Source organism: Bufo gargarizans, chromosome 1 (assembly GCF_014858855.1).
Source record: "Bufo gargarizans isolate SCDJY-AF-19 chromosome 1, ASM1485885v1, whole genome shotgun sequence".
NCBI lineage: Eukaryota > Metazoa > Chordata > Amphibia > Anura > Bufonidae > Bufo > Bufo gargarizans.
Window position 1 is genome coordinate 304,920,709 of NC_058080.1, and position 25,979 is coordinate 304,946,687.

At 43.3% G+C, this 25,979-nt stretch overlaps 1 protein-coding gene across 1 annotated transcript in view; it reads left to right on the forward strand.

The window, feature by feature from the left end:
- Positions 1 to 25,979, forward strand: part of PSD3 (pleckstrin and Sec7 domain containing 3) — a 693,256-nt gene that overhangs the window by 104,537 nt on the left and 562,740 nt on the right. Inside the window, exon 2 of the mRNA XM_044305119.1 lies at positions 3,351 to 4,171. Coding sequence (XP_044161054.1) covers positions 3,458 to 4,171 — 714 coding nt within the window. The 5' untranslated portion in view covers positions 3,351 to 3,457. The remainder of the gene's footprint in view (positions 1 to 3,350; positions 4,172 to 25,979) is intronic.

The window sequence follows — 25,979 nt, forward strand, 5'->3', positions numbered from 1 at the left end:
TAATTCAAGTTATAATAATCGAATTTCGATTTTAACTTAGCACTGCTATATTCCATATTAGGCTAGAATTAACGAATATGGAATATAGCAGTGCTAAGTTAAAATCGAAATTCGATTATTATAACTTGAAATAATCGCGTTGCTATTTCAATAGGAGAGTAGCCTTCAAGTTAAAATCGAAATTCGATTATTATAACTTGAAATAATCGAATTGCGATTTCAATAGGAGAGTAGCCTTTAAGTTAAAAATCGCAATACGCAATTATTTAAATCGCATATTAATCGCGATAACAAGAATAATGACGAATATTCGATTTCGACGAATATGAAACGAATATTCTATCGAATATTCGCGAATTTCGTCGAAATCGAATATGGCACCTGCCGCTCATCACTAGCCTCTACTGCAACTGTCTTCAGTTCGGGCTTGTTCCTGGGGCATTTTCCCTTCAGTTTTGTCTTCAGCAAGTGAAATGCATGCTTAATCAGATTCAGGTCACGTGATTGACTTGGCCATTGCATAACATTCCACTTCTTTCTCTTAAAAAACTCTTTGGTTGATTTTGCAGTATGCTTTGGGTCATTGTCCCTCTGCACTGTGAAGTGCCATCCAATGATTTCTGAAGCATTTGGCTGAATATGAGCAGATAATATTGCCCGAAACACTTCAGAATTCATCCTGCTGCTTTTGTCAGCAGTCACATCATCAATAAATAGAAGCGAACCAGTTCCATTGGCAGCCATACATGCCCACGCCATGACACTACCACCACCATGCTTCACTATTGAGGTGGTATGCTTAGGATCATGAGCATTCCTTTCCTTCTCCATACTCTTCTCTTCCCATCACTCTAGTACAAGTTGATCTTGGTCTCATCTGTCCATAGGATGTTGTTCCAGAACTGTGAAGGCTTTTTTAGATGTCATTTGGAAAACTCTAATCTGGCCTTCCTGTTTTTGAGGCTCACCAATGGTTTACATCTTGTGGTGAACCCTCTGTATTCACTCTGGTGAAGTCTTCTCTTGATTGTTGACTTTGACAAACATACCCCTACCTCCTGGAGAGTGTTCTGGATCTGGCCAACTGTTGTGAAGGGTGTTTTCTTCACCAGGGAAATAATTCTTCGGTCATCCACCACAGTTGTTTTCCGTGGTCTTTTGGTGTTGCTGAGCTCACCGGTGCGTTTCTTCTTTTTAAGGATGTTCCAATAAGTTGTTTTGGCCACGCCTAATGTATTTGCTATCTCTCTGATGGGTTTGTTGTGTTTTTTTAGCCTAATGATGGCTTGCCTCATTAATAGTGACAGCTCTTTGGATCTCATCTTGAGAGTTGACAGCAACAGATTCCAAATGCAAATAGCACACTTGAAATGAACTCTGGACCTTTTATCTGCTCATTGTAATTGGGATAATGAGGGAATAACACACACCTGGCCATAGAACAGCTGAGAAGCCAATTGTCCCATTACTTTTGGTCCCTTAACAAGTGGGAGGCACATATGAAAACTGTTGTAATTCCTATACCGATCACCTGATTTGGATGTAAATACCCTCAAATTAAAGCTGACAGGTCCTGACAGGTTACCTGTCTGCAGGTAAAGCACATCTTGTTTGTTTCATTTCAAATCCATTGTGGTGGTGTATAAAGCCAAAAATGTTAGAATTGTGTCATGTCCCAATATTTATGGACCTGACTGTACATGTGCAGAAATAGTTCTGAAAATGAAAAGGTAAAAAACAGAAAGTCTAATATTTAGTGTTGTGTGGTAAGTGACTGAAGATAGAGAAGAAAGATGTACACAGTCCAATCAGATTGGATACCCAACATGTGTCAACTAAAATGACCACGTCACGTATTTATATGTCCCCTCAGTAGAAGAGGTGCGGTTGGAGGACAGCCTCCTCTGTCTTGGTTTAGCCCTGGGTGAGGCAATTCTTCATTCTGTTCACTCACGCCTCCTCATCTAACCAGCAAATATGAAATATGAACAAAGTATGTCTTCAAGCCTGCACCTACAGAGATACAGGTGCATATATGGTTCCATAATTCATGTTTCACCATACCAATCATATAGACGCCACATATGAAATATGTAGGCTTTACAGAAGAGAAGATCCTTGCTACATGGGAATGCATGCAGTAAGGTATGGGGTGTTCCTGCTAGGCCCACCATGTACCAAACGCAATTATTAAATCATTAACACATAGGTCTTAACAGGAATGATTTACAACTTTTGATATATTTACTCATATTCCTATATAGATCTACAGCCGCTAGACCACCCCCTGTGGGTAGAGACTCAATGTCTAGGCCTTCATGCATTTCCATGGGATTAAGATATTTGTGTATGAGGTTCTGTGCTTACCTAATTAAAACATACAAAAAAAGGGCCCAGTTGACTCACCACCTGGTATTAGCATCTTACTGAAACATGCTAATTGGATTACAAAGAAGATGTTCCTACCACCACAGCCTCCCAGACTCAGCAGGGCTGAAGGGCCTTCATTATTATATACACAATGCTCAGTACAATATGGGATATAACTCATACAATCACATATATAATATATGCTACAAGATAGGTCGTCTTTTTATCACAAGGTTGTCTACAATTTATGACTTTATTAACATAGCATTGTATTTCTTTGCTATCACACTAACTTGCAATAGATTAACTAATCATTCCATAAAGCATCATTCTGTCCAGTAGATCTGAAACATACATTCTACATAATTATGAGATTTATGATCCTTTTTGACAACACCTGCAGAGACTGTAGTATTTTCCATATTGAGGCAGAAGTAACAGAGAAATAACCAAATAGATTTTTATTGACTTGACAAATGAGTAAGGCCACTTTCACATGGTCAGTATTTGGTCAGTATTGTACATCAAAAGCAGTAGTGGGTCCAAAACAGAAGAAGCACAAACCTTTCCATTATAATTTTTCTCTGTAAGTACTGACCAAAATCCGGAGGGTGAAGGTGGACTTACATTTACTCAAGGACTTACATTTGAAAGTGTTTTTGATTTTATTTGCCTCTTTCACATCTGCATTAAGTGGTCTCCGGCAGAGAACAGCCAGCTGGAACTCTCTGGATCTGGCATAGCCGGATGTCACCTCATGGCCGCCGACCCCACTGACTATAATGGGATCTGGGAGAGAGCTGGCACTACCTGGCAAATAAGCCAGCATTAGGCCAGACAAAAATAGTTTCATGCCAGAGAACTCTTAACGCTAGTGTGAAACTAGCTATAGGAAATGCTCTTCAATGAGAGAATCAATAGCTGTTACTCATATCATTGTGAATATTGGACATAACAAGAGATGTTCTTTATTGCTTCAGGTATGAGATGTTTAGAAGATGAGGATTTTGGGGTGCTCTCGGGAAAGGTTCCATACTTTTCCAAGGTTGAATACACAACTATCTCTTGACAAGTTCATGCTGAGGAAATGGCAGAGCAGCAACAGATGAAAACTTCCTTCCTCTATATCCAGCTGAAGTCACCAAGCAAATGTGCTGAGCGATCACAGAAGGCGTGCTGCTTGGCAGAGAAAACTTTCTTAGCTGCAAGCAGAAAGGCATGTGACACTAGGAGGCCAAATTCTCCTGTGAGAGAAGACACACAGCCTGCCTGTAGCAAGCTGAAGACAGAGGCAGGCAGTTCTGCCCAGAACACAGTGTCATGCTTAAACATCTGCTTAGCAATGAGCAATGGCACCAAGGAAAGCACAAATACTGCCCAAGGAAGCACACTGCCACATGCCAAAGCAAGCCACACAACGTATCTCCACGATCAAGGTGCTGGATTAAGCAATAAGCAGCAAGAAAATGGAATCTTCAGATCTGATGTCCCAGTGACAAGCCATCATGTCCCCCACAGTCACAGCTATGTCTCAAGCAGCTGGAATGTGATGGATCAACGCTACAATGCAGGGGAGGAAAAGATGTGGTGGAAAGTTGAAGTATGCAACACCACGGTGACAAATACTCCAATTCTTTGTAGAAGTCCTGAGTTTAAAAGTTTCCGCGAGGCATCGGTCAAAAAATCTACCACATTAATTGGATTACATGACAGATATATTGGGCAACGATTAGAGGGAAAGAGGCTATCCACCAGGTATCCTATGTCAGTGACTACTGCCAGTCCTGTCAAACTGGAAAAGGTAAGTCATGTCACATAAATATGTGTATGTCACAAAGCTCATCAAAAATAAAAATAAAAACATATTAAATAATTTTTAGACGATCAGAGTCTTAGTGTGGTCTTATATTAGCAATAGTGCCCTGCTATAATAAAATAATGTAAATTATAATACAGTATATAAATGTAATGTCATGATTCTCTGTATGTGCCAGTAAGTAAAGGGAAACTCTTGTTCACAGCACTTAAACTATTGCATGAGAAAGTTTATTGTTATGTTATTGCTATAATTATTATCATATGTCCATGATCACACTGACACAGCCCCTAAGAAGATTCATAGATTCACAGCCTGTAGCCGGCAGGCTGGTGGGGTATTTGATTTCCTTTTTTGGTACAAGAGTTTATAATATGTCTCATATAGAAGGAGTTAATGGGGGAGATTTATCAAACTGATGTAAAGTAGGACTGGTTTAGTTGCCTGAATATAGCAATCAATTAGATTCCACCTTTCATTTTTGACAGCTCCTTTGCAAAATGAAAGGCGGAATCTGATTGGTTGCTTTGGACAACTAAGCCAGTTCTACTTCACACCAGTTTGATAAATGACCCCAATGTCTTTTTTGTAGGTTAAAACATTTCCATGATAATATCTGAATTAAAGGTCCCCATACCAGCTATTCCTGCTGACTCCCTCATACACATGAACGGCAAAAGATGAGAAAGTCACTACCAGACCCCTCTAGTGGCAGCCTATCTACTGCCAGAACAAACTAATGTGCAAGGATGGCTAAAAACTGTAGAAATGAGTGTATAAGGCTCCTTTCACACTAGCGTTCGGCTGTCTGCTCGTGAGCTCCGTTTGAAGGAGCTCACGAGCGGACCCAAACGCCTCCGTCCAGCCCTGATGCAGTCTGAATGGATGCGGATCCGCTCAGACTGCATCAGTCTGGCGGCGTTCAGCCTCCGCTCCGCTCGCCTCCGCACGGACAGGCGGACAGCTGAACGCTGCTTGCAGCGTTCAGCTGTCCGCCTGGCCGTGCGGAGGCGAGCGGATCCGTTCAGACTTACAATGTAAGTCAATGGGAACGGATCCGCTTGAAGATGTCACCCTATGGCTCAATCTTCAAGCGGATCCGTCCCCCATTGACTTTACATTGAAAGTCTGAACGGATCCGCTCAGGCTGCTTTCACACTTAGAATTTTTTCTAAGTTATTAATGCAGACGGATCCGTACTGAACGGAGCCTCCGTCTGCATTAATATGATCGGATCCGTTCAGAACGGATCCGATCAAGCGCAAGTGTGAAAGTAGCCTAAATTACATCAGGATTGCGTTATTTACTTCTATACAAGTATAATGTCAAAGAGGTAGCAATTCTGGATGTATTGACCCAATGCACAGTTACTACATATTGCTGCCTTGAATCCAGATTATACCAATGCCTGTTTCAAAATGTTGCATTAGAGATGGCAATATCATAGTACCAGCATGTAGGTTGGATATAATGTCTTTTGTTTTCTGTGGGACCTGTCACCTGATTTGCATATTAAACCCCCAGCATGTCTTTATTCTGCTAGGGAATAGTGTTCTAACTATGGCGCTATCAATATAGTCTTTATTGTAGCATTAGGTACAAAAAGAAGTTATAATGCAGTGTATGTCAATTACTGGAGTAGAGTAAGGCTACATTCACACGACAGTAAATAAAAAATAAAAAAAAATGTCAGGCCTTTTGTCCATTTTTAATGACCGTTTTAAAAACAGCCATAAAATACAGAATAATTTATTATGATTTTTTTAGCATCCCAACCCCTACAGTGCCCTCGGTATACCCCCACAGTGTCTATAATGCACCCCATAGTAGCCCGAAACAAGGCCCTCTACAGTGCCCCTGAATATAATATGCCCCTCACAATGCTGCCCATATATAAAATGGCCCCCCACAGTGCCCCCTGTATATAAAATGGCCCCCACAGTGCTCCCTGTATATAAAATACCCCCAATAGTGCCACCCTGTATAAAAATGCCCTCCGATAGTTCCCCCAGTATAAATAAGGCTCCCCAATAGCGGCACCAAATTTGCTGCATATACGAAAAAAGATACATCCCTCATCCACTTGGGCCCCTTTCACACGGGCGAGTTTTCCGCGTGGGTGCAATGCGTGAGTTGAACGCATTGCACCCGCACTGAATCCGGACCCATTCATTTCTATGGGGCTGATCACATGAGCAGTGATTTTCACATGAAAATCGCAGCAAGCTCTATTTTGTGCGTTTTTCACGCAATGCAGGCCCCATAGAAGTGAATTGGGCTGCGTGAAAATCACAAGCATCCGCAGGCAAGTGCGGATGCGGTGCGATTTTCACGCACAGTTGCTAGGAGACGATCGGGATGGGGACCCGATCTTTATTATTTAACATAGTTATAAGGGAAAATAATAGCATTCTGAATACAGAATGCATAGTACAATAGCGCTGAAGGGATTTAAAAAATAAAATAAAAATTTAACTCACCTTAATCCACTTGCTCGCGCAGCCCGGCTTCTCTTCTGTGCTGTGTACAGGAAAAGGACCTGTGGTGACGTCACTCCGGTCATCACATGGTCCATCACACGATCTTTTTTACCATGGTGATGGATCATGTGACGGACCATGTGATGACCAGAGTGACATCACCACAGGTCCTTTTCCTGTACACAGCACATAAGAGAAGCCGGGCTGCGCGAACAAGTGGATTAAGGTGAGTTAAAAAAAAAAAAAATCTAACCCCTCCAGCGCTATCTTACTATGCATTCTGTATTCAGAATGTATTATTTTCCCTTATAACATGGTTATAAGGGAAAATAATAGCAGTCTACAGAACACCGATCCCAAGCCCGAACTTCTGTGAAGAAGTTCGGGTTTGAGTACCAAACATGCCGATTTTTCTCACGCACGTGCAAAACGCATTACAATGTTTTGCACTCGCGCGGAAAAAACGTGCATGTTCCCGCAACGCACCTGCACCTTTTCCCGTGTGAAAGGGGCCTTGAACACGCTGACACTCGCGCTGCACTAGAGGGAACTGAAAATACCTGATGTTCCCAGCATAATGTCACATGAGAGCGTCAAGTCCTTCTAGTTCCCTCCAGTGCAGAGCGAGTATCAGCGCATTTAATGGGATTTTTATTTTAACCCCTGAAAGGCACTTTAACCCATTTTTATGGCCATTAGATGGATGCACTCCTGTCTATACAGCTGTGAAAACGGTTATTCACTACTAGCCGGTAAATAAAAAAAAACATGAAGTTTAATTGGTTCTAAAAAACGCTGTTACTGAAACAGCCATCACATAGCCGTTATTCACTGTCCAGCACATGTAATGGCCTGGGCTTTTATCTGAACTTTTCTCCAGTAATTCACATACAGCACACACTGTATTATATCTGCTTTTCATACATAATGCTATAGCTGACAGTTCTGACAGAGAAATGTTCAGTATCCTAAACCCAAGTAGTATATGTAGAAAAAAAAAGGCATGTGACAGGATCACTTTAAGAGTGTGTTCTACTCACAACAATGCTTTTGTTTTGCTTACATGTTGTAAATGATGTGTTCCTAATATAATCCCCATGATGGGAGTGGGAGTTAACAACTAAATATTAGCTCAGATGAACAGATGACTACATGCTATGTCCTGCATACTTAAAGGAAACCTGTCACCTCCAAAATCAGTTTCAAAGTAAGCACATCGCCATGTAGGGTAGGTGTCTTGAAAAATACTCATACCTTACTTATGAAAATCTGGACCTCTAATGATGAGAAATGCTTCTTTTCATTTTTATACAAATATAATAAAGTATTCAGTGCACCATGGACGAGGCTGCTCCATTCGGTGCACCTGTCTTCCTCTGCGTCATCTCCACTGGCTCTGAAACCCCAGGAACTGTCAACCACCCAAGAGGAGGGTGCTGGACGGTGTTATGGTGGAGCAATGGCACACAAATGTAAGCAGCTTCACCCACAGTGCAGCGAAAACCCTAGAAACATTTCACAGAATTGTGACTCACACAGCCGTAGTTTTGGTCTACGTCCGATCCACATTTTTTTGGGATCAGACACGGACTCATTCATCTCAATGGGGCCGGGCCGCAAAAGATGCGGACAGAACAGCCATGTGCTGTCCGCATGCGTAAGTCCTTGAGGACAAAGATAGAACATTTCTGTAGGAGAAAAAAATGGCTGCATGCTCGCGGTCGTGCCTCTTTCAACAACTTTACGTATTGGTGGAATTTCAGCTTCCAGTGCGTTTTCCTTGTTTTTGCTGCATTTAATTTGTGCTTTATTTATGAGATGCTACATTGTCTACAATAAGCCACAATAGGCCTGACAGTTTTCTGGATATGTTGTAATGCATTTAGCTAGTGTCTTGTACAGTGTCATGTAAAGGACATGTACAGTGTCTTCTCAAATTTAAATGTATTAGCTGACTTCAATAGATAAATCCAATAAATATATATTTTTAGTAAAAACTTACCTATTATAGTGCACGATTTCGGGCCAATTATTTGGAATATAAATATTTGTTTCCAATAATCGGCTCTTCTATTCGAGCAGTATATCACAAATGGATGCAGTAGTTAAATTATATGGGGTCATTTATTAAGACCAGCAATTTAGACGCTAGCGGATGCACCAAACTTCTGTAGAGGCGCAGGCCTCTACATAACTTTGGCACTTGGTACCGCTGGCTGTACAACACACTTTAAACTATGCCAGCTCCCTTACTGGTGTAGTTTAAGACCAATTTTCCACGCCATAAAAAAATACGCCAATAATGATAAATGACCCCTATGTGCCTATAAGTTTAAAGACCCTTTTCACTGGCAGCCACCAGTGTTGATTGAGCACCAAAGTGCTTGTGTGCTCGAGTAGACCACTTCACAATGCACGAGTGCTCCACCGAGCACAATGGAAGTCAATGGGAGAAACCGAGCATTTAACCAGGCACCCCCTGCTCTGAAGAGGGGAGGGTGTCAGGACTCTAGTTCTGCTTAGGAGTCCCTGCTCTGACTCCATATATAGCTATGGAGTCAGTGCTTGGGGACATCCCAGTGAATTTTGAAAAGTTTTTGCCGGGATTTAAACTCATGACCTTCTGTATTAGAAGCAAGACACTTAACCACTCAGCTATAATAGCTGCATAGCCAGAATAATAAATAAATAAAATAATGAGACTTCTACTGTACTGTACGTCTACTGAGACCTATACAGTAGAGATCTCAATTTTTTTTTTTTAAGTGACTGGATATGCAGCTATATAGTGTAGTGGTTGAAGTTCTGGGCTGTGATGCAGAAATCCTGTCACAATTTTTTCAGAAATAGAGGCTAAACTTAATTTAAACAATTACCCAAGGCAATAAGCAATTACCCAAAGTATAAAAGGCAAAAAAGGGCAGCACTTCAAGGTAATAAATGAAAAGCTTGGGTGAATAAAAGTTTTTTTATTTTTACCTTGGAGTGCTGCCAATACATAATGTATACATACATACTGTATATATGACAAAAAGCGGGCAGCACTCAAATTCGAAAAAAGCGAGCAGGACTCCAATTCGCAAAATAGTGAACTCAACCTTTATTCACCCATGTGGTAAGGCAACGTTTCAGCTCAATACCTGAGCCTTTCTCAAGACTTGAGAAAGGCTCAGGTATTGAGCCGAAACGTAGCCTTACCATATGGGTGAATAAAGTTTGACTTTACTATTTTACGAATTAGAGTGCTGCTCGCTTTTTGTCTTCTGTATATTGGGTAAGCTTATGGGCTTTGCACCCTCTTTTTTCATTTTTTCAGTCAGTGCTGCCCTTTTTTCTTGATAGATTATATATATATATATATATATATATATTGTGAACTGTTACACCTTCCAACGGGGTTGTTTTGGGCAGAAACAGGAACAATCGACACCTTTGTAGCTTGTGCGTCACACTGTTGCTAATTTATTTTGCAAGTTGCTCAAAACAACAAACAAAAACCAAAATAACAATAGCCGTCTGGCTCCTGCCTATCTCACTCGGCAGCCCTAGCTAAACTTATAACACAAAACACAAAGAGCATTTTCAAGGGGAAAACAGAGCAACTTATAGTTCAGTAGTTAGGTGGAGAAGCCAATCGCTCTCAGAGCTCCTAGGCTTGCAGCTTCTCAAACAGACTGCCCAGACTCCCAGAGAGAGAGCTCCTGGGTCAGGGCTGCTGACTTAATTAGTACATCTGTGTGAGCAGTCCCCCAGGCAGGTAAAACCGGGACTGGCTCCGGGTGGTCAGGGAACCCACCCAACTCTTCCCTGACCGGCTCCAGGACCCTAAACTGGCTTTCTTTTTCCCAGGAAGCTTCTGGATACAAAGAAAACCAAACCTTCCTGGAGCCTTTTAAAACATGAAGTGCCGGAAACTTGGTGCAATGTACACATCATCCAGCACTTTCTCTGCAAAACATTGTGACACCCTGTCACAATATATATATATACACACACACACACACACAAAAAGAAAAAAATAGCAGCACCAATTCACAAAAATATATACAGCGGGTGCTATGTCCAAGGGTGTAACTCCTTACCCCAGAGTAATAGTAGAAAAATGGACAGCACATCCAGTAGAAAATCGTGGTTTAATAGCCCATGTGGGACAGTGAAGCAACGTTTCAGCTCGGAGAAAGGCTCTGTGTCCAAGCCGAAACGTTGCTTCACTGTCCCACATGGGCTATTAAACCACGATTTTCTACTGGATGTGCTGTCCGTTTTTCTACTATATATATATATATATATATATATATACACACACACACACACACACATATACACACACATACAGTATATATCATTTTTTCTTCTCGTAATTATACATTTATTTTGTGCCATACATTTTTTACAATTACTAAACAAAATATAAAATATATAAATATAATTTAACCTCTATTTCTGAAAAAGTTTGCAACAGGATTTGAACTCACAGCTTTTGCATCATAGCCCAGAACTTTAACCACTACACTATATAGCTGCATAGACAGTTACGTTAAAAAATAAATAAAGAGACTTTTACTGTATAGTAGAAGTACAGTACATTACAAGTCTAAATAAGAGGCGGTCTTTCCCTCACCGCACCTGCATCGAATGCTGAACGGCGCGATATTTCACCAGAGCACAGGGCTGGCAGACAGATGCGAGTGCTGCCTGGCCCTGTCAATCAGGACTTGGAGGGAGGCGACAAAGGTGGAAGAATGAAGCCTCTAGGAGCAGGAACAACGCCCCCCCCCCCCCCTTCCTAGAGGAGGCTAATTAGCATATTATAAAAGCTTGATTTCTGGCATAACGGGGCATAGATAAAAGTAGCAATAGGCTTGTTAGGTTTAGCTGACATTAGCACATCGCTAATGTCAGTTAGCCTAATAGGGTTAAATCTAGTAACAGAAACCCTTTAATGCTTGCTACAATGCATTGAAAAAGTATTCATACCCCTTGAACTTTTCCACATTTTTCACATTAAACCCATAAACGTAAATGTATTTTGTTGGGATTGTATGTGATAGACCAAGACAAAGTAGAAAGTATGTGTGACGGGAAAAGAAAAGGTTACACAGTTTTCAAAATTTGTAATAAATAAAAATCTGGAAAGCGTGGGGTGCATTTGTATTCAGCCCCCCGAGTCAATACTTTGTAGGAAGACCTAACGCTTCAATTACAGCTGCAAGTCTTTTGGGGTATGTTTCTACCAGCTTTGCATATCTAGAGGCTGACATTTTTGCCCATTCTTCTTTGCAAAATAGCTCAAGCTTAGTCAGATTTGATGGATAGCATATGTGAACAGCAATTTTCAAGTCTTGCGACAGATTCTCAATGGGATTTAGGTCTGTACTTTGACTGGACCATTCTAACACATGAATATGCTTTGATCTAAACCATTCCATTGTCGCTCTGGCTATATGTTAAGGGTCCTTCTTCTTGCCACTCTTCCATAAAGATTTGCCAGAATTGTGGAGTACACGACTAATAGTTCTCCTGTTGACAGATTCTCCCACCTGAGCTGTGGATGTCTGCAGCTCCTCCAGAGTGACAGTGGGCCTCTTGGCTGCTTCTCTAATTAGTGTTCTCTTTGCCTGGGCTATAAATTTAGGTGGATGACCATGTCTTGGTAGGTGCCACACTTCTTCCATTTTCAGATAGTGGATTGAACAGTGCACAGTGAGAAGTTCAGAGCTTGGGATATTTTTTTATACTCTAACCCTGCTTTACACTTCTCCACAACTTTATTCCTGACCTGTCTGGTGTGTTCCTTGGTTTTCAAGATGCTGTTTGATCACTAATATTCACTAACAATCCTCTGAAGCCTACTCAGAACAGCTGTAGTTATACTGAGAATAATTACGCACAGGTCGACGCTATTTACTGATTAGGTCAGTGGTCCTCAACTCCAGTCCTCAGGGCTCAGCTGCCGGTCATGTTTTCAGGATTTCCTTAGTATTGGGCAGCTGATATAATTAGTGTCCATGCATCAGGATTTACCACAGGTATTCATTCTGTGGGATACTCCTAAATCCTGACCGGCAAGTGGGCCCTGAGGACTGGAGTTGGGGAACCCTGGATTAGGTGACTTCTGAAGGCAATTGGTCACACTGGATTTTATTTATGAGATGTATCAGAGTACAGGGGGCTGAATACAGATACACGCTACACTTTCCAGATTTCTATTTAAAAAATATTTTTCATGCATAATTTTCTTTTCACTTTACACATACTTTCTACTTTGTGTTAGTCTATCACATGAAATCCCAATAAAATACATTTTAGGCTGTGGGTCTAATGTGACAAAATTTTGAAAAGTTCAAGAGATATGAATACTTTTTTGAAGCACTGTATTAATCTTACATAGCAGAAACAGTAATTATGTACTCTGACTATCCCACCTACCTGAAGCTGCCCTGAATAACTGCATGTGGCCCCTGAGCGGCACATTCTGCACGTATTCTCTATAAGTGTATGTCTTTATTATATAAAAGATGGGTTCTACAAGGACCTTATGTTTATGAATGGTGTGAGGATTTCACTATGAGGCTTTTTAGTATTTCATTTAGCAGTTTACATTAAGTTTTATTGTAAATGTAATTACGGTACTCAGCTGTTCTGGGTAAACATATCACATATGTAGCAGCAAAACGATTTCTATATTTCTGTACTGAATAGATATATAGTGCTAATTTGCAACTGAATTAAGTCTTTTACATTGCATCAAGGAAGTCTATGTATAAAGGTAATGAAGTCCTTAGATGTGTACATGAAAGCTTTTAGGAAATGCTGCAAATTTAACATAAAACATTCAGGTTTAATGGCTGAGAAAGAAGAAATGGAGAGAACAGAAGCAGCACAATTTCATTGTATTCTGTCAAGGACAAACACTATTAAAGGATATTATGGAGGCAAGAAGGAACATCATTTCATGAAATGACATGTTTGACGTCAAAAGCTTTCCTTACCAATATGCTAACTGGATAAACCGTGCCCGTTGGTTTGACATGTGGCTGGAATAGGGCATAATTATTTTCATATTTATTTATTTATTTCACTGAATTCTTTTTGTCAACATGTTGTGAAACATTTTCTAAGTGAAGTGTAACTACACAAACTACCCCATCCCCACAGGTATCACAACATAAAGGCTGGATTCACACACATCATTGTGCAGCCTTTATATATGAAGTTTTCATTGGAGTTCATAGCTTATTTAGTTAATAACCCTGCATCTAGATGTTACCTTAAAGGGTTAATTCTGATCCAAGTCATTGTAGTCAGGTGCTAGCTGTACAACACAGACAGTACCTGCTATGTATGGAGCGAGCTTGGCTTATGAGTAGGGATGAGCGAACTCGAACTGTATAGTTCGGGTTCGTACCGAATTTTGGGGTGTCCGTGACACGGACCCGAACCCGGACATTTTCGTAAAAGTCCGGGTTCGGGTTCGGTGTTCGTCGCTTTCTTGGCGCTTTTGTGACGCTTTCTTGGCGCTTTTTGAAAGGCTGCAAAGCAGCCAATCAACAAGCGTCATACTACTTGCCCCAAGAGGCCGTCACAGCCATGCCTACTATTGGCATGGCTGTGATTGGCCAGAGCACCATGTGACCCAGCCTCTATTTAAGCTGGAGTCACATAGCGCCGCCCGTCACTCTGCTCTGATTAGCGTAGGGAGAGGTTGCGGCTGCGACAGTAGGGCGAGATTAGGCTGATTAACTCCTCCAAAGGACTTGATTAATTGATCGATCTGCAGCTGTGGATCATTGAGCTGCTGATACTCAATTGCTCACTGTTTTTAGGCTGCCCAGACCGTTTGTCAGTCACTTTTTTCTGGGGTGATCGGTGGCCATTTTGTGTCTTGTGCGGTGCTGCGACCAAGTGCATCCAAGCTGCGACCAAGTGCATTTAACCCTCAATGGTGTGGTTGTTTTTTGGCTAAAGCCTACATCAGGGTGAAGCTGTCACACCAAGTGCATTTAACCAGCAATAGTCTGTTTATTTTTTGGCCATATACTACATCAGGGGCAAGCTGCGCCCGTCACCAAGTGCATTTAACCCTCAGTAGTGTGGTTGGTCAAGCTATCACACCAAGTGCATTTAACCAGCAATAGTCTGTTCATTTTTTGGCCATATACTAAATCAGGGGCAAGCTGCGCCCGTCACCAAGTGCATTTAACCAGCAATAGTCTGTTCATTTTTTGGCCATATACTACATCAGGGGCAAGCTGCGCCCGTCACCAAGTGCATTTAACCCTCAGTAGTGTGGTTGGTCAAGCTGTCACACCAAATGCATTTAACCAGCAATAGTCTGTTCATTTTTTGGCCATATACTACATCAGGGGCAAGCTGCGCCTGTCACCAAGTGCATTTAACCCTCAATGGTGTGGTTGTTTTTTGGCTAAAGCCTACATCAGGGTGAAGCTGTCACACCAAGTGCATTTAACCAGCAATAGTCTGTTCATTTTTTGGCCATATACTAAATCAAGGGCAAGCTGCGCCCGTCACCAAGTGCATTTAACCAGCAATAGTCTGTTCATTTTTTGGCCATATACTACATCAGGGGCAAGCTGCGCCTGTCACCAAGTGCATTTAACCCTCAATGGTGTGGTTGTTTTTTGGCTAAAGCCTACATCAGGGTGAAGCTGTCACACCAAGTGCATTTAACCAGCAATTGTCTGTTCATTTTTTGGCCATATATATACTACATCAGGGGCAAGCTGCGCCCGTCACCAAGTGCATTTAACCCTCAGTAGTGTGGTTGGTCAAGCTGTCACACCAAGTGCATTTATCCCAGTCTAATTCTGTCACTAAATCCATACCGGTCACCCAGCGCCTAAATACTAGGCCTCAAATTTATATCCCGCTAAATCTCTTGTTACCGCTGTCCTGTTGTGGATGGGAAAGTTATTTAGTGTCCGTCAAAGCACATTTTTTGTTCTGGGTTGAAATACAATTCCCAATTTAGCAATTTCATAATTTAGTGGTTTCTGCTATATCAGAGCTATTTGAAATCTATCCCTAAAAGGGTATATAATATTCAAGGTGCACATAGGGTCATTCAGAATAACTTCACACACACGCTACTGTGCATTTCCAAGTCTAATTCTGTTAGTAAATCCATACCGGTCACCCAGCGCCTAAATACTAGGCCTCAAATTTATATCCCGCTAAATCTCTCGTTACCGCTGTACTGTTGTGGCTGGGAAAGTTATTTAGTGTCCGTCAAAGCACATTTTTTGTTCTGGGTTGAAATACAATTCCCAATTTAGCAATTTCATAATTTAGTGGTTTCTGCTATATCAGAGCTATTTGAAATCTATCCCTAAAAGGGTATATAATATTCAAGGTGCACATAGGGTCATTCAGAATAACTTCACACACACGCTACTGTGCATTTCCAAGTCTAATTCTGTTAGTAAATCCATACCGGTCACCCAGCGCCTAAATACTAGGCCTCAAATTTATATCCCGCTAAATCTCTCGTTACCGCTGTCCTGTTGTGGATGGGAAAGTTATTTAGTGTCCGTCAAAGCACATTTTTTGTTCTGGGTTGAAATACAATTCCCAATTTAGCAATTTCATAATTTAGTGGTTTCTGCTATATCAGAGCTATTTGAAATCCAACCCTAAAAGAGTATATAATATTCAAGGTGCACATAGGGTCATTCAGAATAACTTCACACACACGCTACTGTGCATTTCCAAGTCTAATTCTGTTAGTAAATCCATACCGGTCACCCAGCGCCTAAATACTAGACCTCAAATTTATATCCCGCTAAATCTCTCGTTACCGCTGTACTGTTGTGGCTGGGAAAGTTATTTAGTGTCCGTCAAAGCACATTTTTTGTTCTGTGTTGAAATACAATTCCCAATTTAGCAATTTCATAATTTAGTGGTTTCTGCTATATCAGAGCTATTTGAAATCTATCCCTAAAAGGGTATATAATATTCAAGGTGCACATAGGGTCATTCAGAATAACTTCACACACACGCTACTGTGCATTTCCAAGTCTAATTCTGTCACTAAATCCATACCGGTCACCCAGCGCCTAACTACTAGGCCTCAAATTTATATCCCGCTAAATCTCTCGTTACCGCTGTCCTGTTGTGGATGGGAAAGTTATTTAGTGTCCGTCAAAGCACATTTTTTGTTCTGGGTTGAAATACAATTCCCAATTTAGCAATTTCATAATTTAGTGGTTTCTGCTATATCAGAGCTATTTGAAATCTATCCCTAAAAGGGTATATAATATTCAAGGTGCACATAGGGTCATTCAGAATAACTTCACACACACGCTACTGTGCATTTCCAAGTCTAATTCTGTTAGTAAATCCATACCGGTCACCCAGCGCCTAAATACTAGGCCTCAAATTTATATCCCGCTAAATCTCTCGTTACCGCTGTACTGTTGTGGCTGGTAAAGTTATTTAGTGTCCGTCAAAGCACATTTTTTGTTCTGGGTTGAAATACAATTCCCAATTTAGCAATTTCATAATTTAGTGGTTTCTGCTATATCAGAGCTATTTGAAATCTATCCCTAAAAGGGTATATAATATTCAAGGTGCACATAGGGTCATTCAGAATAACTTCACACACACGCTACTGTGCATTTCCAAGTCTAATTCTGTTAGTAAATCCATACCGGTCACCCAGCGCCTAAATACTAGGCCTCAAATTTATATCCCGCTAAATCTCTCGTTACCGCTGTACTGTTGTGGCTGGGAAAGTTATTTAGTGTCCGTCAAAGCACATTTTTTGTTCTGGGTTGAAATACAATTCCCAATTTAGCAATTTCATAATTTAGTGGTTTCTGCTATATCAGAGCTATTTGAAATCTATCCCTAAAAGGGTATATAATATTCAAGGTGCACATAGGGTCATTCAGAATAACTTCACACACACGCTACTGTGCATTTCCAAGTCTAATTCTGTCACTAAATCCATACCGGTCACCCAGCACCTAAATACTAGGCCTCAAATTTATATCCCGCTGAATTTGAATACAATATATTGGGCCAAATAATATTTTTGTTGTTGTGGTGAACCATAACAATGAGGAAAACATCTAGTAAGGGACGCGGACGTGGACATGGTCATGGTGGTGTTAGTGGACCCTCTGGTGCTGGGAGAGGACGTGGCCGTTCTGCCACATCCACACGTCCTAGTGTACCAACTACCTCAGGTCCCAGTAGCCGCCAGAATTTACAGCGATATATGGTGGGGCCCAATGCCGTTCTAAGGATGGTAAGGCCTGAGCAGGTACAGGCATTAGTCAATTGGGTGGCCGACAGTGGATCCAGCACGTTCACATTATCTCCCACCCAGTCTTCTGCAGAAAGCGCACAGATGGCGCCTGAAAACCAACCCCATCAGTCTGTCACATCACCCCCATGCATACCAGGGAAACTGTCTCAGCCTCAAGTTATGCAGCAGTCTCTTATGCTGTTTGAAGACTCCGCTGGCAGGGTTTCCCAAGGGCATCCACCTAGCCCTTCCCCAGCGGTGAAAGACATAGAATGCACTGACGCACAACCACTTATGTTTCCTGATGATGAGGACATGGGAATACCACCTCAGCATGTCTCTGATGATGACGAAACACAGGTGCCAACTGCTGCGTCTTTCTGCAGTGTGCAGACTGAACAGGAGGTCAGGGATCAAGACTGGGTGGAAGACGATGCAGGGGACGATGAGGTCCTAGACCCCACATGGAATGAAGGTCGTGCCACTGACTTTCACAGTTCGGAGGAAGAGGCAGTGGTGAGACCGAGCCAACAGCATAGCAAAAGAGGGAGCAGTGGGCAAAAGCAGAACACCCGCCGCCAAGAGACTCCGCCTGCTACTGACCGCCGCCATCTGGGACCGAGCACCCCAAAGGCAGCTTCAAGGAGTTCCCTGGCATGGCACTTCTTCAAACAATGTGCTGACGACAAGACCCGAGTGGTTTGCACGCTGTGCCATCAGAGCCTGAAGCGAGGCATTAACGTTCTGAACCTGAGCACAACCTGCATGACCAGGCACCTGCATGCAAAGCATGAACTGCAGTGGAGTAAACACCTTAAAACCAAGGAAGTCACTCAGGCTCCCCCTGCTACCTCTTCTGCTGCTGCCGCCTCGGCCTCTTCTGCTGCTGCCGCCTCGGCCTCTTCCTCCGCCTCTGGAGGAACGTTGGCACCTGCCGCCCAGCAAACAGGGGATGTACCACCAACACCACCACCACCTCCGTCACCAAGCGTCTCAACCAAGTCACACGCCAGCGTTCAGCTCTCCATCTCACAAACATTTGAGAGAAAGCGTAAATTCCCACCTAGCCACCCTCGATCCCTGGCCCTGAATGCCAGCATTTCTAAACTACTGGCCTATGAAATGCTGTCATTTAGGCTGGTGGACACAGACAGCTTCAAACAGCTCATGTCGCTTGCTGTCCCACAGTATGTTGTTCCCAGCCGCCACTACTTCTCCAAGAGAGCCGTGCCTTCCCTGCACAACCAAGTATCCGATAAAATCAAGTGTGCACTGCGCAACGCCATCTGTAGCAAGGTCCACCTAACCACAGATACGTGGACCAGTTAGCACGGCCAGGGACGCTATATCTCCCTAACTGCACACTGGGTAAATGTAGTGGCAGCTGGGCCCCAGGCGGAGAGCTGTTTGGCGCACGTCCTTCCGCCGCCAAGGATCGCAGGGCAACATTCTTTGCCTCCTGTTGCCACCTCCTCCTTCTCGGCTTCCTCCTCCTCTTCTTCCACCTGCTCATCCAGTCAGCCACACACCTTCACTACCAACTTCAGCACAGCCCGGGGTAAACGTCAGCAGGCCATTCTGAAACTCATATGTTTGGGGTACAGGCCCCACACCGCACAGGAGTTGTGGCGGGGTATAGAACAACAGACCGACGAGTGGTTGCTGCCGGTGAGCCTTAAGCCCGGCCTGGTGGTGTGTGATAATGGGCGAAATCTCGTTGCAGCTCTGGGATTGGCCAATTTGACGCACATCCCTTGCTTGGCGCATGTGCTGAATTTGGTGGTGCAGAAGTTCATTCACAACTACCCCGACATGTCAGAGCTGCTGCATAAAGTGCGGGCCGTCTGTTCGCGCTTCCGGCGTTCACATCCTGCTGCTGCTCGCCTGTCTGCGCTACAGCGTAACTTCGGCCTTCCCGCTCACCGCCTCATATGCGACGTGCCCACCAGGTGGAACTCCACCTTGCACATGCTGGACAGACTGTGCGAGCAGCAGCAGGCCATAGTGGAGTTTCAGCTGCAGCACGCACAGGTCAGTCGCACTACAGAACAGCACCACTTCACCACCAATGACTGGGCCTCCATGCGAGACCTGTGTGCCCTGTTGCGCAGTTTCGAGTACTCCACCAACATGGCTAGTGGCGATGACGCCGTTATCAGCGTTACAATACCACTTCTATGTCTCCTTGAGAAAACACTTAGGGCGATGATGGAAGAGGAGGTGGCCCAGGAGGAGGAGGAGGAAGAGGGGTCATTTTTAGCACTTTCAGGCCAGTCTCTTCGAAGTGACTCAGAGGGCGGTTTTTGGCAACAGCAGAGGCCAGGTACAAATGTGGCCAGCCAGGGCCCACTACTGGAGGACGAGGAGGACGAGGATGAGGAGGAGGTGGAGGAGGATGAGGATGAAGCATGGTCACAGCGGGGTGGCACCCAACGCAGCTCGGGTCCATCACTGGTGCGTGGCTGGGGGGAAAGGCAGGACAATGACGATACGCCTCCCACAGAGGACAGCTTGTCCTTACCCCTGGGCAGCCTGGCACACATGAGCGACTACATGCTGCAGTGCCTGCGCAACGACAGCAGAGTTGCCCACATTTTAACCTGTGCGGACTACTGGGTTGCCACCCTGCTGGATCCACGCTACAAAGACAATGTGCCCAACTTACTTCCTGCACTGGAGCGTGATAGGAAGATGCGCGAGTACAAGCGCACGTTGGTAGACGCGCTACTGAGAGCATTCCCAAATGTCACAGGGGAACAAGTGGAAGCCCAAGGCCAAGGCAGAGGAGGAGCAAGAGGTCGCCAAGGCAGCTGTGTCACGGCCAGCTCCTCTGAGGGCAGGGTTAGCATGGCAGAGATGTGGAAAACTTTTGTCAACACGCCACAGCTAACTGCACCACCTGATACGCAACGTGTTAGCAGGAGGCAACATTTCACTAACATGGTGGAACAGTACATGTGCACACCCCTCCACGTACTGACTGATGGTTCGGCCCCATTCAACTTCTGGGTCTCTAAATTGTCCACGTGGCCAGAGCTAGCCTTTTATGCCTTGGAGGTGCTGGCCTGCCCGGCGGCCAGCGTTTTGTCTGAACGTGTATTCAGCACGGCAGGGGGCGTCATTACAGACAAACGCAGCCGCCTGTCTACAGCCAATGTGGACAAGCTGACGTTCATAAAAATGAACCAGGCATGGATCCCACAGGATCTGTCCGTCCCTTGTCCAGATTAGACATTAACTACCTCCCCATAACCATATATTATTGGACTCCAGGGCACTTCCTCATTCAATCCTATTTTTATTTTCATTTTACCATTATATTGCGAGGCTACCCAAAGTTGAATGAACCTCTCCTCTGTCTGGGTGCCGGGGCCTAAATATATGCCAATGGACTGTTCCAATGTTGGGTGACGTGAAGCCTGATTCTCTGCTATGACATGCAGACTGATTCTCTGCTGACATGAAGCCAGATCCTCTGTTACGGGACCTCTCTCCTCTGCCTGGGTGCTGGGCCCAAATTTATGACAATGGACTGTTGCAGTGGTGGGTGACGTGAAGCCTGATTCTCTGCTATGACATGAAGACTGATTCTCTGCTGACATGAAGCCAGATTGTCTGTTACGGGACCTCTCTCCTCTGCCTGGGTGCTGGGCCTAAATATATGCCAATGGACTGTTGCAGTGGTGGCTGACGTGAAGCCTCATTCTCTGCTATGACATGCAGACTAATTCTCTGCTGACATGAAGCCAGATTGTCTGTTACGGGACCTCTCTCCTCTGCCTGGGTGCTGGGCCTAAATATATGCCAATGGACTGTTGCAGTGGTGGCTGACGTGAAGCCTCATTCTCTGCTATGACATGCAGACTAATTCTCTGCTGACATGAAGCCAGATTGTCTGTTACGGGACCTCTCTCCTCTGCCTGGGTGCTGGGCCTAAATTTATGACAATGGACTCTTACAGTGGTGGGTGACGTGAAGCCTGATTCTCTGCTATGACATGAAGACTGATTCTCTGCTGACATGAAGCCAGATTGTCTGTTACGGGACCTCTCTCCTCTGCCTGGGTGCTGGGCCTAAATATATGCCAATGGACTGTTGCAGTGGTGGCTGACGTGAAGCCTCATTCTCTGCTATGACATGCAGACTTATTCTCTGCTGACATGAAGCCAGATCCTCTGTTACGGGACCTCTCTCCTCTGCCTGTGTGCTGGGCCTAAATATATGCCAATGGACTGTTGCACTGGTGGCTGACGTGAAGCCTGATTCTCTGCTATGATATGAAGACTGATTCTCTGCTGACATGAAGCCAGATTCTCTGTTACGGGACCTCTCTCCTCTGCCTGGGTGCCGGGGCCTAAATATCTGAGAATGGACTGTTCCAGTGGTGGGTGACGGGAAGCCAGATTCTCTGCTATGGGACCTCTCTCCAATTGATTTTGGTTAATTTTTATTTATTTAATTTTTATTTTAATTCATTTCCCTATCCACATTTGTTTGCAGGGGATTTACCTACATGTTGCTGCCTTTTGCAGCCCTCTAGCCCTTTCCTGGGCTGTTTTACAGCAGTTTTAGTGCCGAAAAGTTCGGGTCCCCATTGACTTCAATGGGGTTCGGGACGAAGTTCGGATCGGGTTCGGATCCCGAACCCGAACATTTCCGGGAAGTTCGGCCGAACTTCTCGAACCCGAACATCCAGGTGTTCGCTCAACTCTACTTATGAGCCCGCTCCATACACCCCTCGCACACTTTGCACATACAGTTACTGCGAGGTGCGTAAAGTGCTCAATATTTTCTCCTCTATTATGATGCACACCTGATTTTGGTTTCAAAAACTGCACCACAAAGCCTGAAAATGTGGGGCCATATCCTTAAAACCTACGTGACCTGAGATTTGCTAGTACTTTTATACAAAGAAAACTGAATACAATTCAAGTCAGACATACATGGCACATCTGAAGATCAATTGAAACTACTGTACTGTTTTTTTTCTCCAGTTTCTTATAAAGACCAGTAGGTGGCATCATAGCTATAGAAATCTATGACTCGCTGGATACCTTCTGCTAGGTATAATTTCTTTTGTTTAATGAATGACTGTATGAAGTCATTAGAAACACATTTTATCAATGCCATGACAAGATCAAGATGATTATAAATTTGCTGTAAGCTTAATATTCTTCTTACCAGTTGAATTAGCACCAAAAACCGAATTACATGATTCACCACTGGTGACTCACATTATGAACATGAGTATATTCCCTATCTAGAGCTAACCCTTAAGAATTTCTTGGTTTCCCTGGAAACTGGACACTGGCAAAGAACTCATCTCTTATGCACCCCTAGGGGTATAATACACATTTATGTAGATGTCTTTAGGTGCAAGGAACAGGTACATTGGGGAATTAATAGCACACCAAGCTACAATACAGTGGGTAAGCTAGTCTTAAAGGGGTTCTCAAGGCTTTTAATATTGATGACCCATCCTCGGGATCCTCAACCTTTTAGGGTTAATCATGGTGAATTAAATAAGCCTTCTGCAGCTGCAATTGGATGTATTGTTACAACATAATTTTTACTAGTATTTTTATGCAAATTAGGCGATTGGAGCACCAAGAGGCTGGCCTAGCCCCTTGAAATACTGCTTCACTTCCTTCCCCCTGTTGCCTCTCCCTCTCTCTCTCGGATTGACAGGGCCAGGCATCCTCACTGTTCAGATGCCTGGCCATGAAATCTCATGCTTGATTCATGTGCAGTTGATCCCAGGGGGCTCTCCCCACTGTCTACTGTGCAAGAGCCAATGATGTCATTCTGGAAAAGAAGACACCCTGCTTTGCTTCTAGATCGGTGAAGTCGAGCGTCTTCTCTCCTGGGAGGTTACAGACGTATGATACTGCTATGATCATGTTGGCCCTTTCAAATTGCTCCCCCAAGTGCCAACCAAATATAGATTACAGATTGTAAGGTGTGGAATAAAAAACTTAAAGTAGGTAAAGACAAAAGACAGTTTCAGTGTATAATGCCCAAAACATGGAGGCCCTGAAAAATTCAATAGATAAAACGAGGGGTGCTCTATAGCTTCTGGAATTCCATCTTTTTAACAGCGATCAATGAGTGTTATGTAAAAATTTCAGAATACCATATTTAATAATTATATGATAAAAAAGAATACTAAAATACACCAAAATAAGCCTTAATCCCTTTAGGTGACGTCCACTCAGTAACAGGTAGAAATGATACGGCCGACACTGGGTTTTCAGCATAATGTCGACGCAGCTGTCAACAATTCTTCTATAAAAGCCGTTGTGTGATCATCCCTTTAAGGCTACTTTCACACTAGCGTTCGGGCGGATCCGTTCTGAACGGATCCGCCCATAATAATGCAGACGGAGGCTCCGTTCAGAACGGATCCGTCTGCATTATATTAGCTAAAAAAAGCTAAGTGTGAAAATAGCCTGGGACGGATCCGTCCAGACTTTCAATGTAAAGTCAATGGGGGACGGATCCGCTTGAAGATTGAGCCACATTGTGGCATCTTCAAACGGATCCGTCCCCATTGACTTACATTGTAAGTCTGGACGGATCCGCACGCCTCCGCACGGCCAGGCGGACACCTGAACGCTGCAAGCAGCGTTCAGCTGTCCGCCTGTCCGTGCGGAGGCGAGCGGAGCGGAGGCTGAACGCCGCCAGACTGATGCAGTCTGAGCGGATCCGCCTCCATTCAGACTGCATCAGGGCTGGACGGCTGCGTTCGGGTCCGCTCGTGAGCTCCTTCAAACGGAGCTCACGAACGGAAACCCGAACGCTAGTGTGAAAGCAGCCTAACATAAGACCAATTTTGGTCTCACATACAAAGCCATTTTGTTTCATTTTTTATTGTCAGATTCCGAAAGCCATAATTTGGGGGGGGGGGGGGGGGGGTTTCATAGATTTTTGGGGTACATATAAAATATTGAATTATTAAAAAGCAGCAATTTTTGCAATATTTTTTTATGCATTTTAAATTTTGCCTTGTTCACCATGCAGCATAAATTATTTTACTACCTTTATTCTGTGGGTCACTACAATTACGGCAATTCCACACATTTTTCTTTTTGTTTTGTCGCTTTTGCACAATAAAAACACTTTTCAAAAGAAAGCATTTATTTTCTGTGTCACCAGGGCCTGAGAGACAGAACTTTTTTTTTGTTTTTCTGCCGATAGAGATGTGTAAGGATTATTTATTTATTTTGCATGGTGAGCTATACTTTTTATTGGTACTTTACTTTCTATGCAATTGTATGCAAGGTGAGGTGACGAAAACACAACAGATCTGGCATTGTGGACGTTTCACATCTACCTTCTGGTTGTGATCTGATCAGTCTCTGGTTAAATGCAATTTTCGGACACAAATTTATTCAAAAACCACTCAGAATGATGTATCATAAAAGAAACAATACTTCCATTCCAACCTGCTGCTGCCAGTGAGGTAGACCAATGCACTGCTATGAGGCCTGTGGAGAGATTTATGTAATTTGCAAGTGATATTTTTAAATTACAGTAAATCACTTAGATCCAAAGGATATCTAGATGACTGTAACTAACTTGTTACTGGCTACAATGGATGTACTATGCTTTCCGCCGCCTGTCTGCCAATAAAACAACATCACATGAAGGCCAAACACAACAAAAACCCACTTGAATTTTAAGAAGCATGGAACAATGCATATTTTATTTCAATGATGTGCCCAAGCTTCAGTATTCATGGAAACAACAGTGCCAGATTTCTATAGCCCCCTAGTGGAGAAAAGGAGAATACTACTCTTGTCGAGAATCAGAATTTATTTCTATCTTTCTTGCCATTCTCTTTCAATGTATGCACTTGTACCTTGAAATTTGAAATGTTTTATCCCTTAATGACTCGATTGGGATTTAACAGTGCGTTGTTTCTTTTGATTTCTTGATCCCTACATTTCAAATAATGTTATTTTTTATTTTTTCAGTTGATGTAGCCAAATGAGGACTTGATGTTTGCAAGATGAATTCTGTTGCTTTTAGCACCTACTTA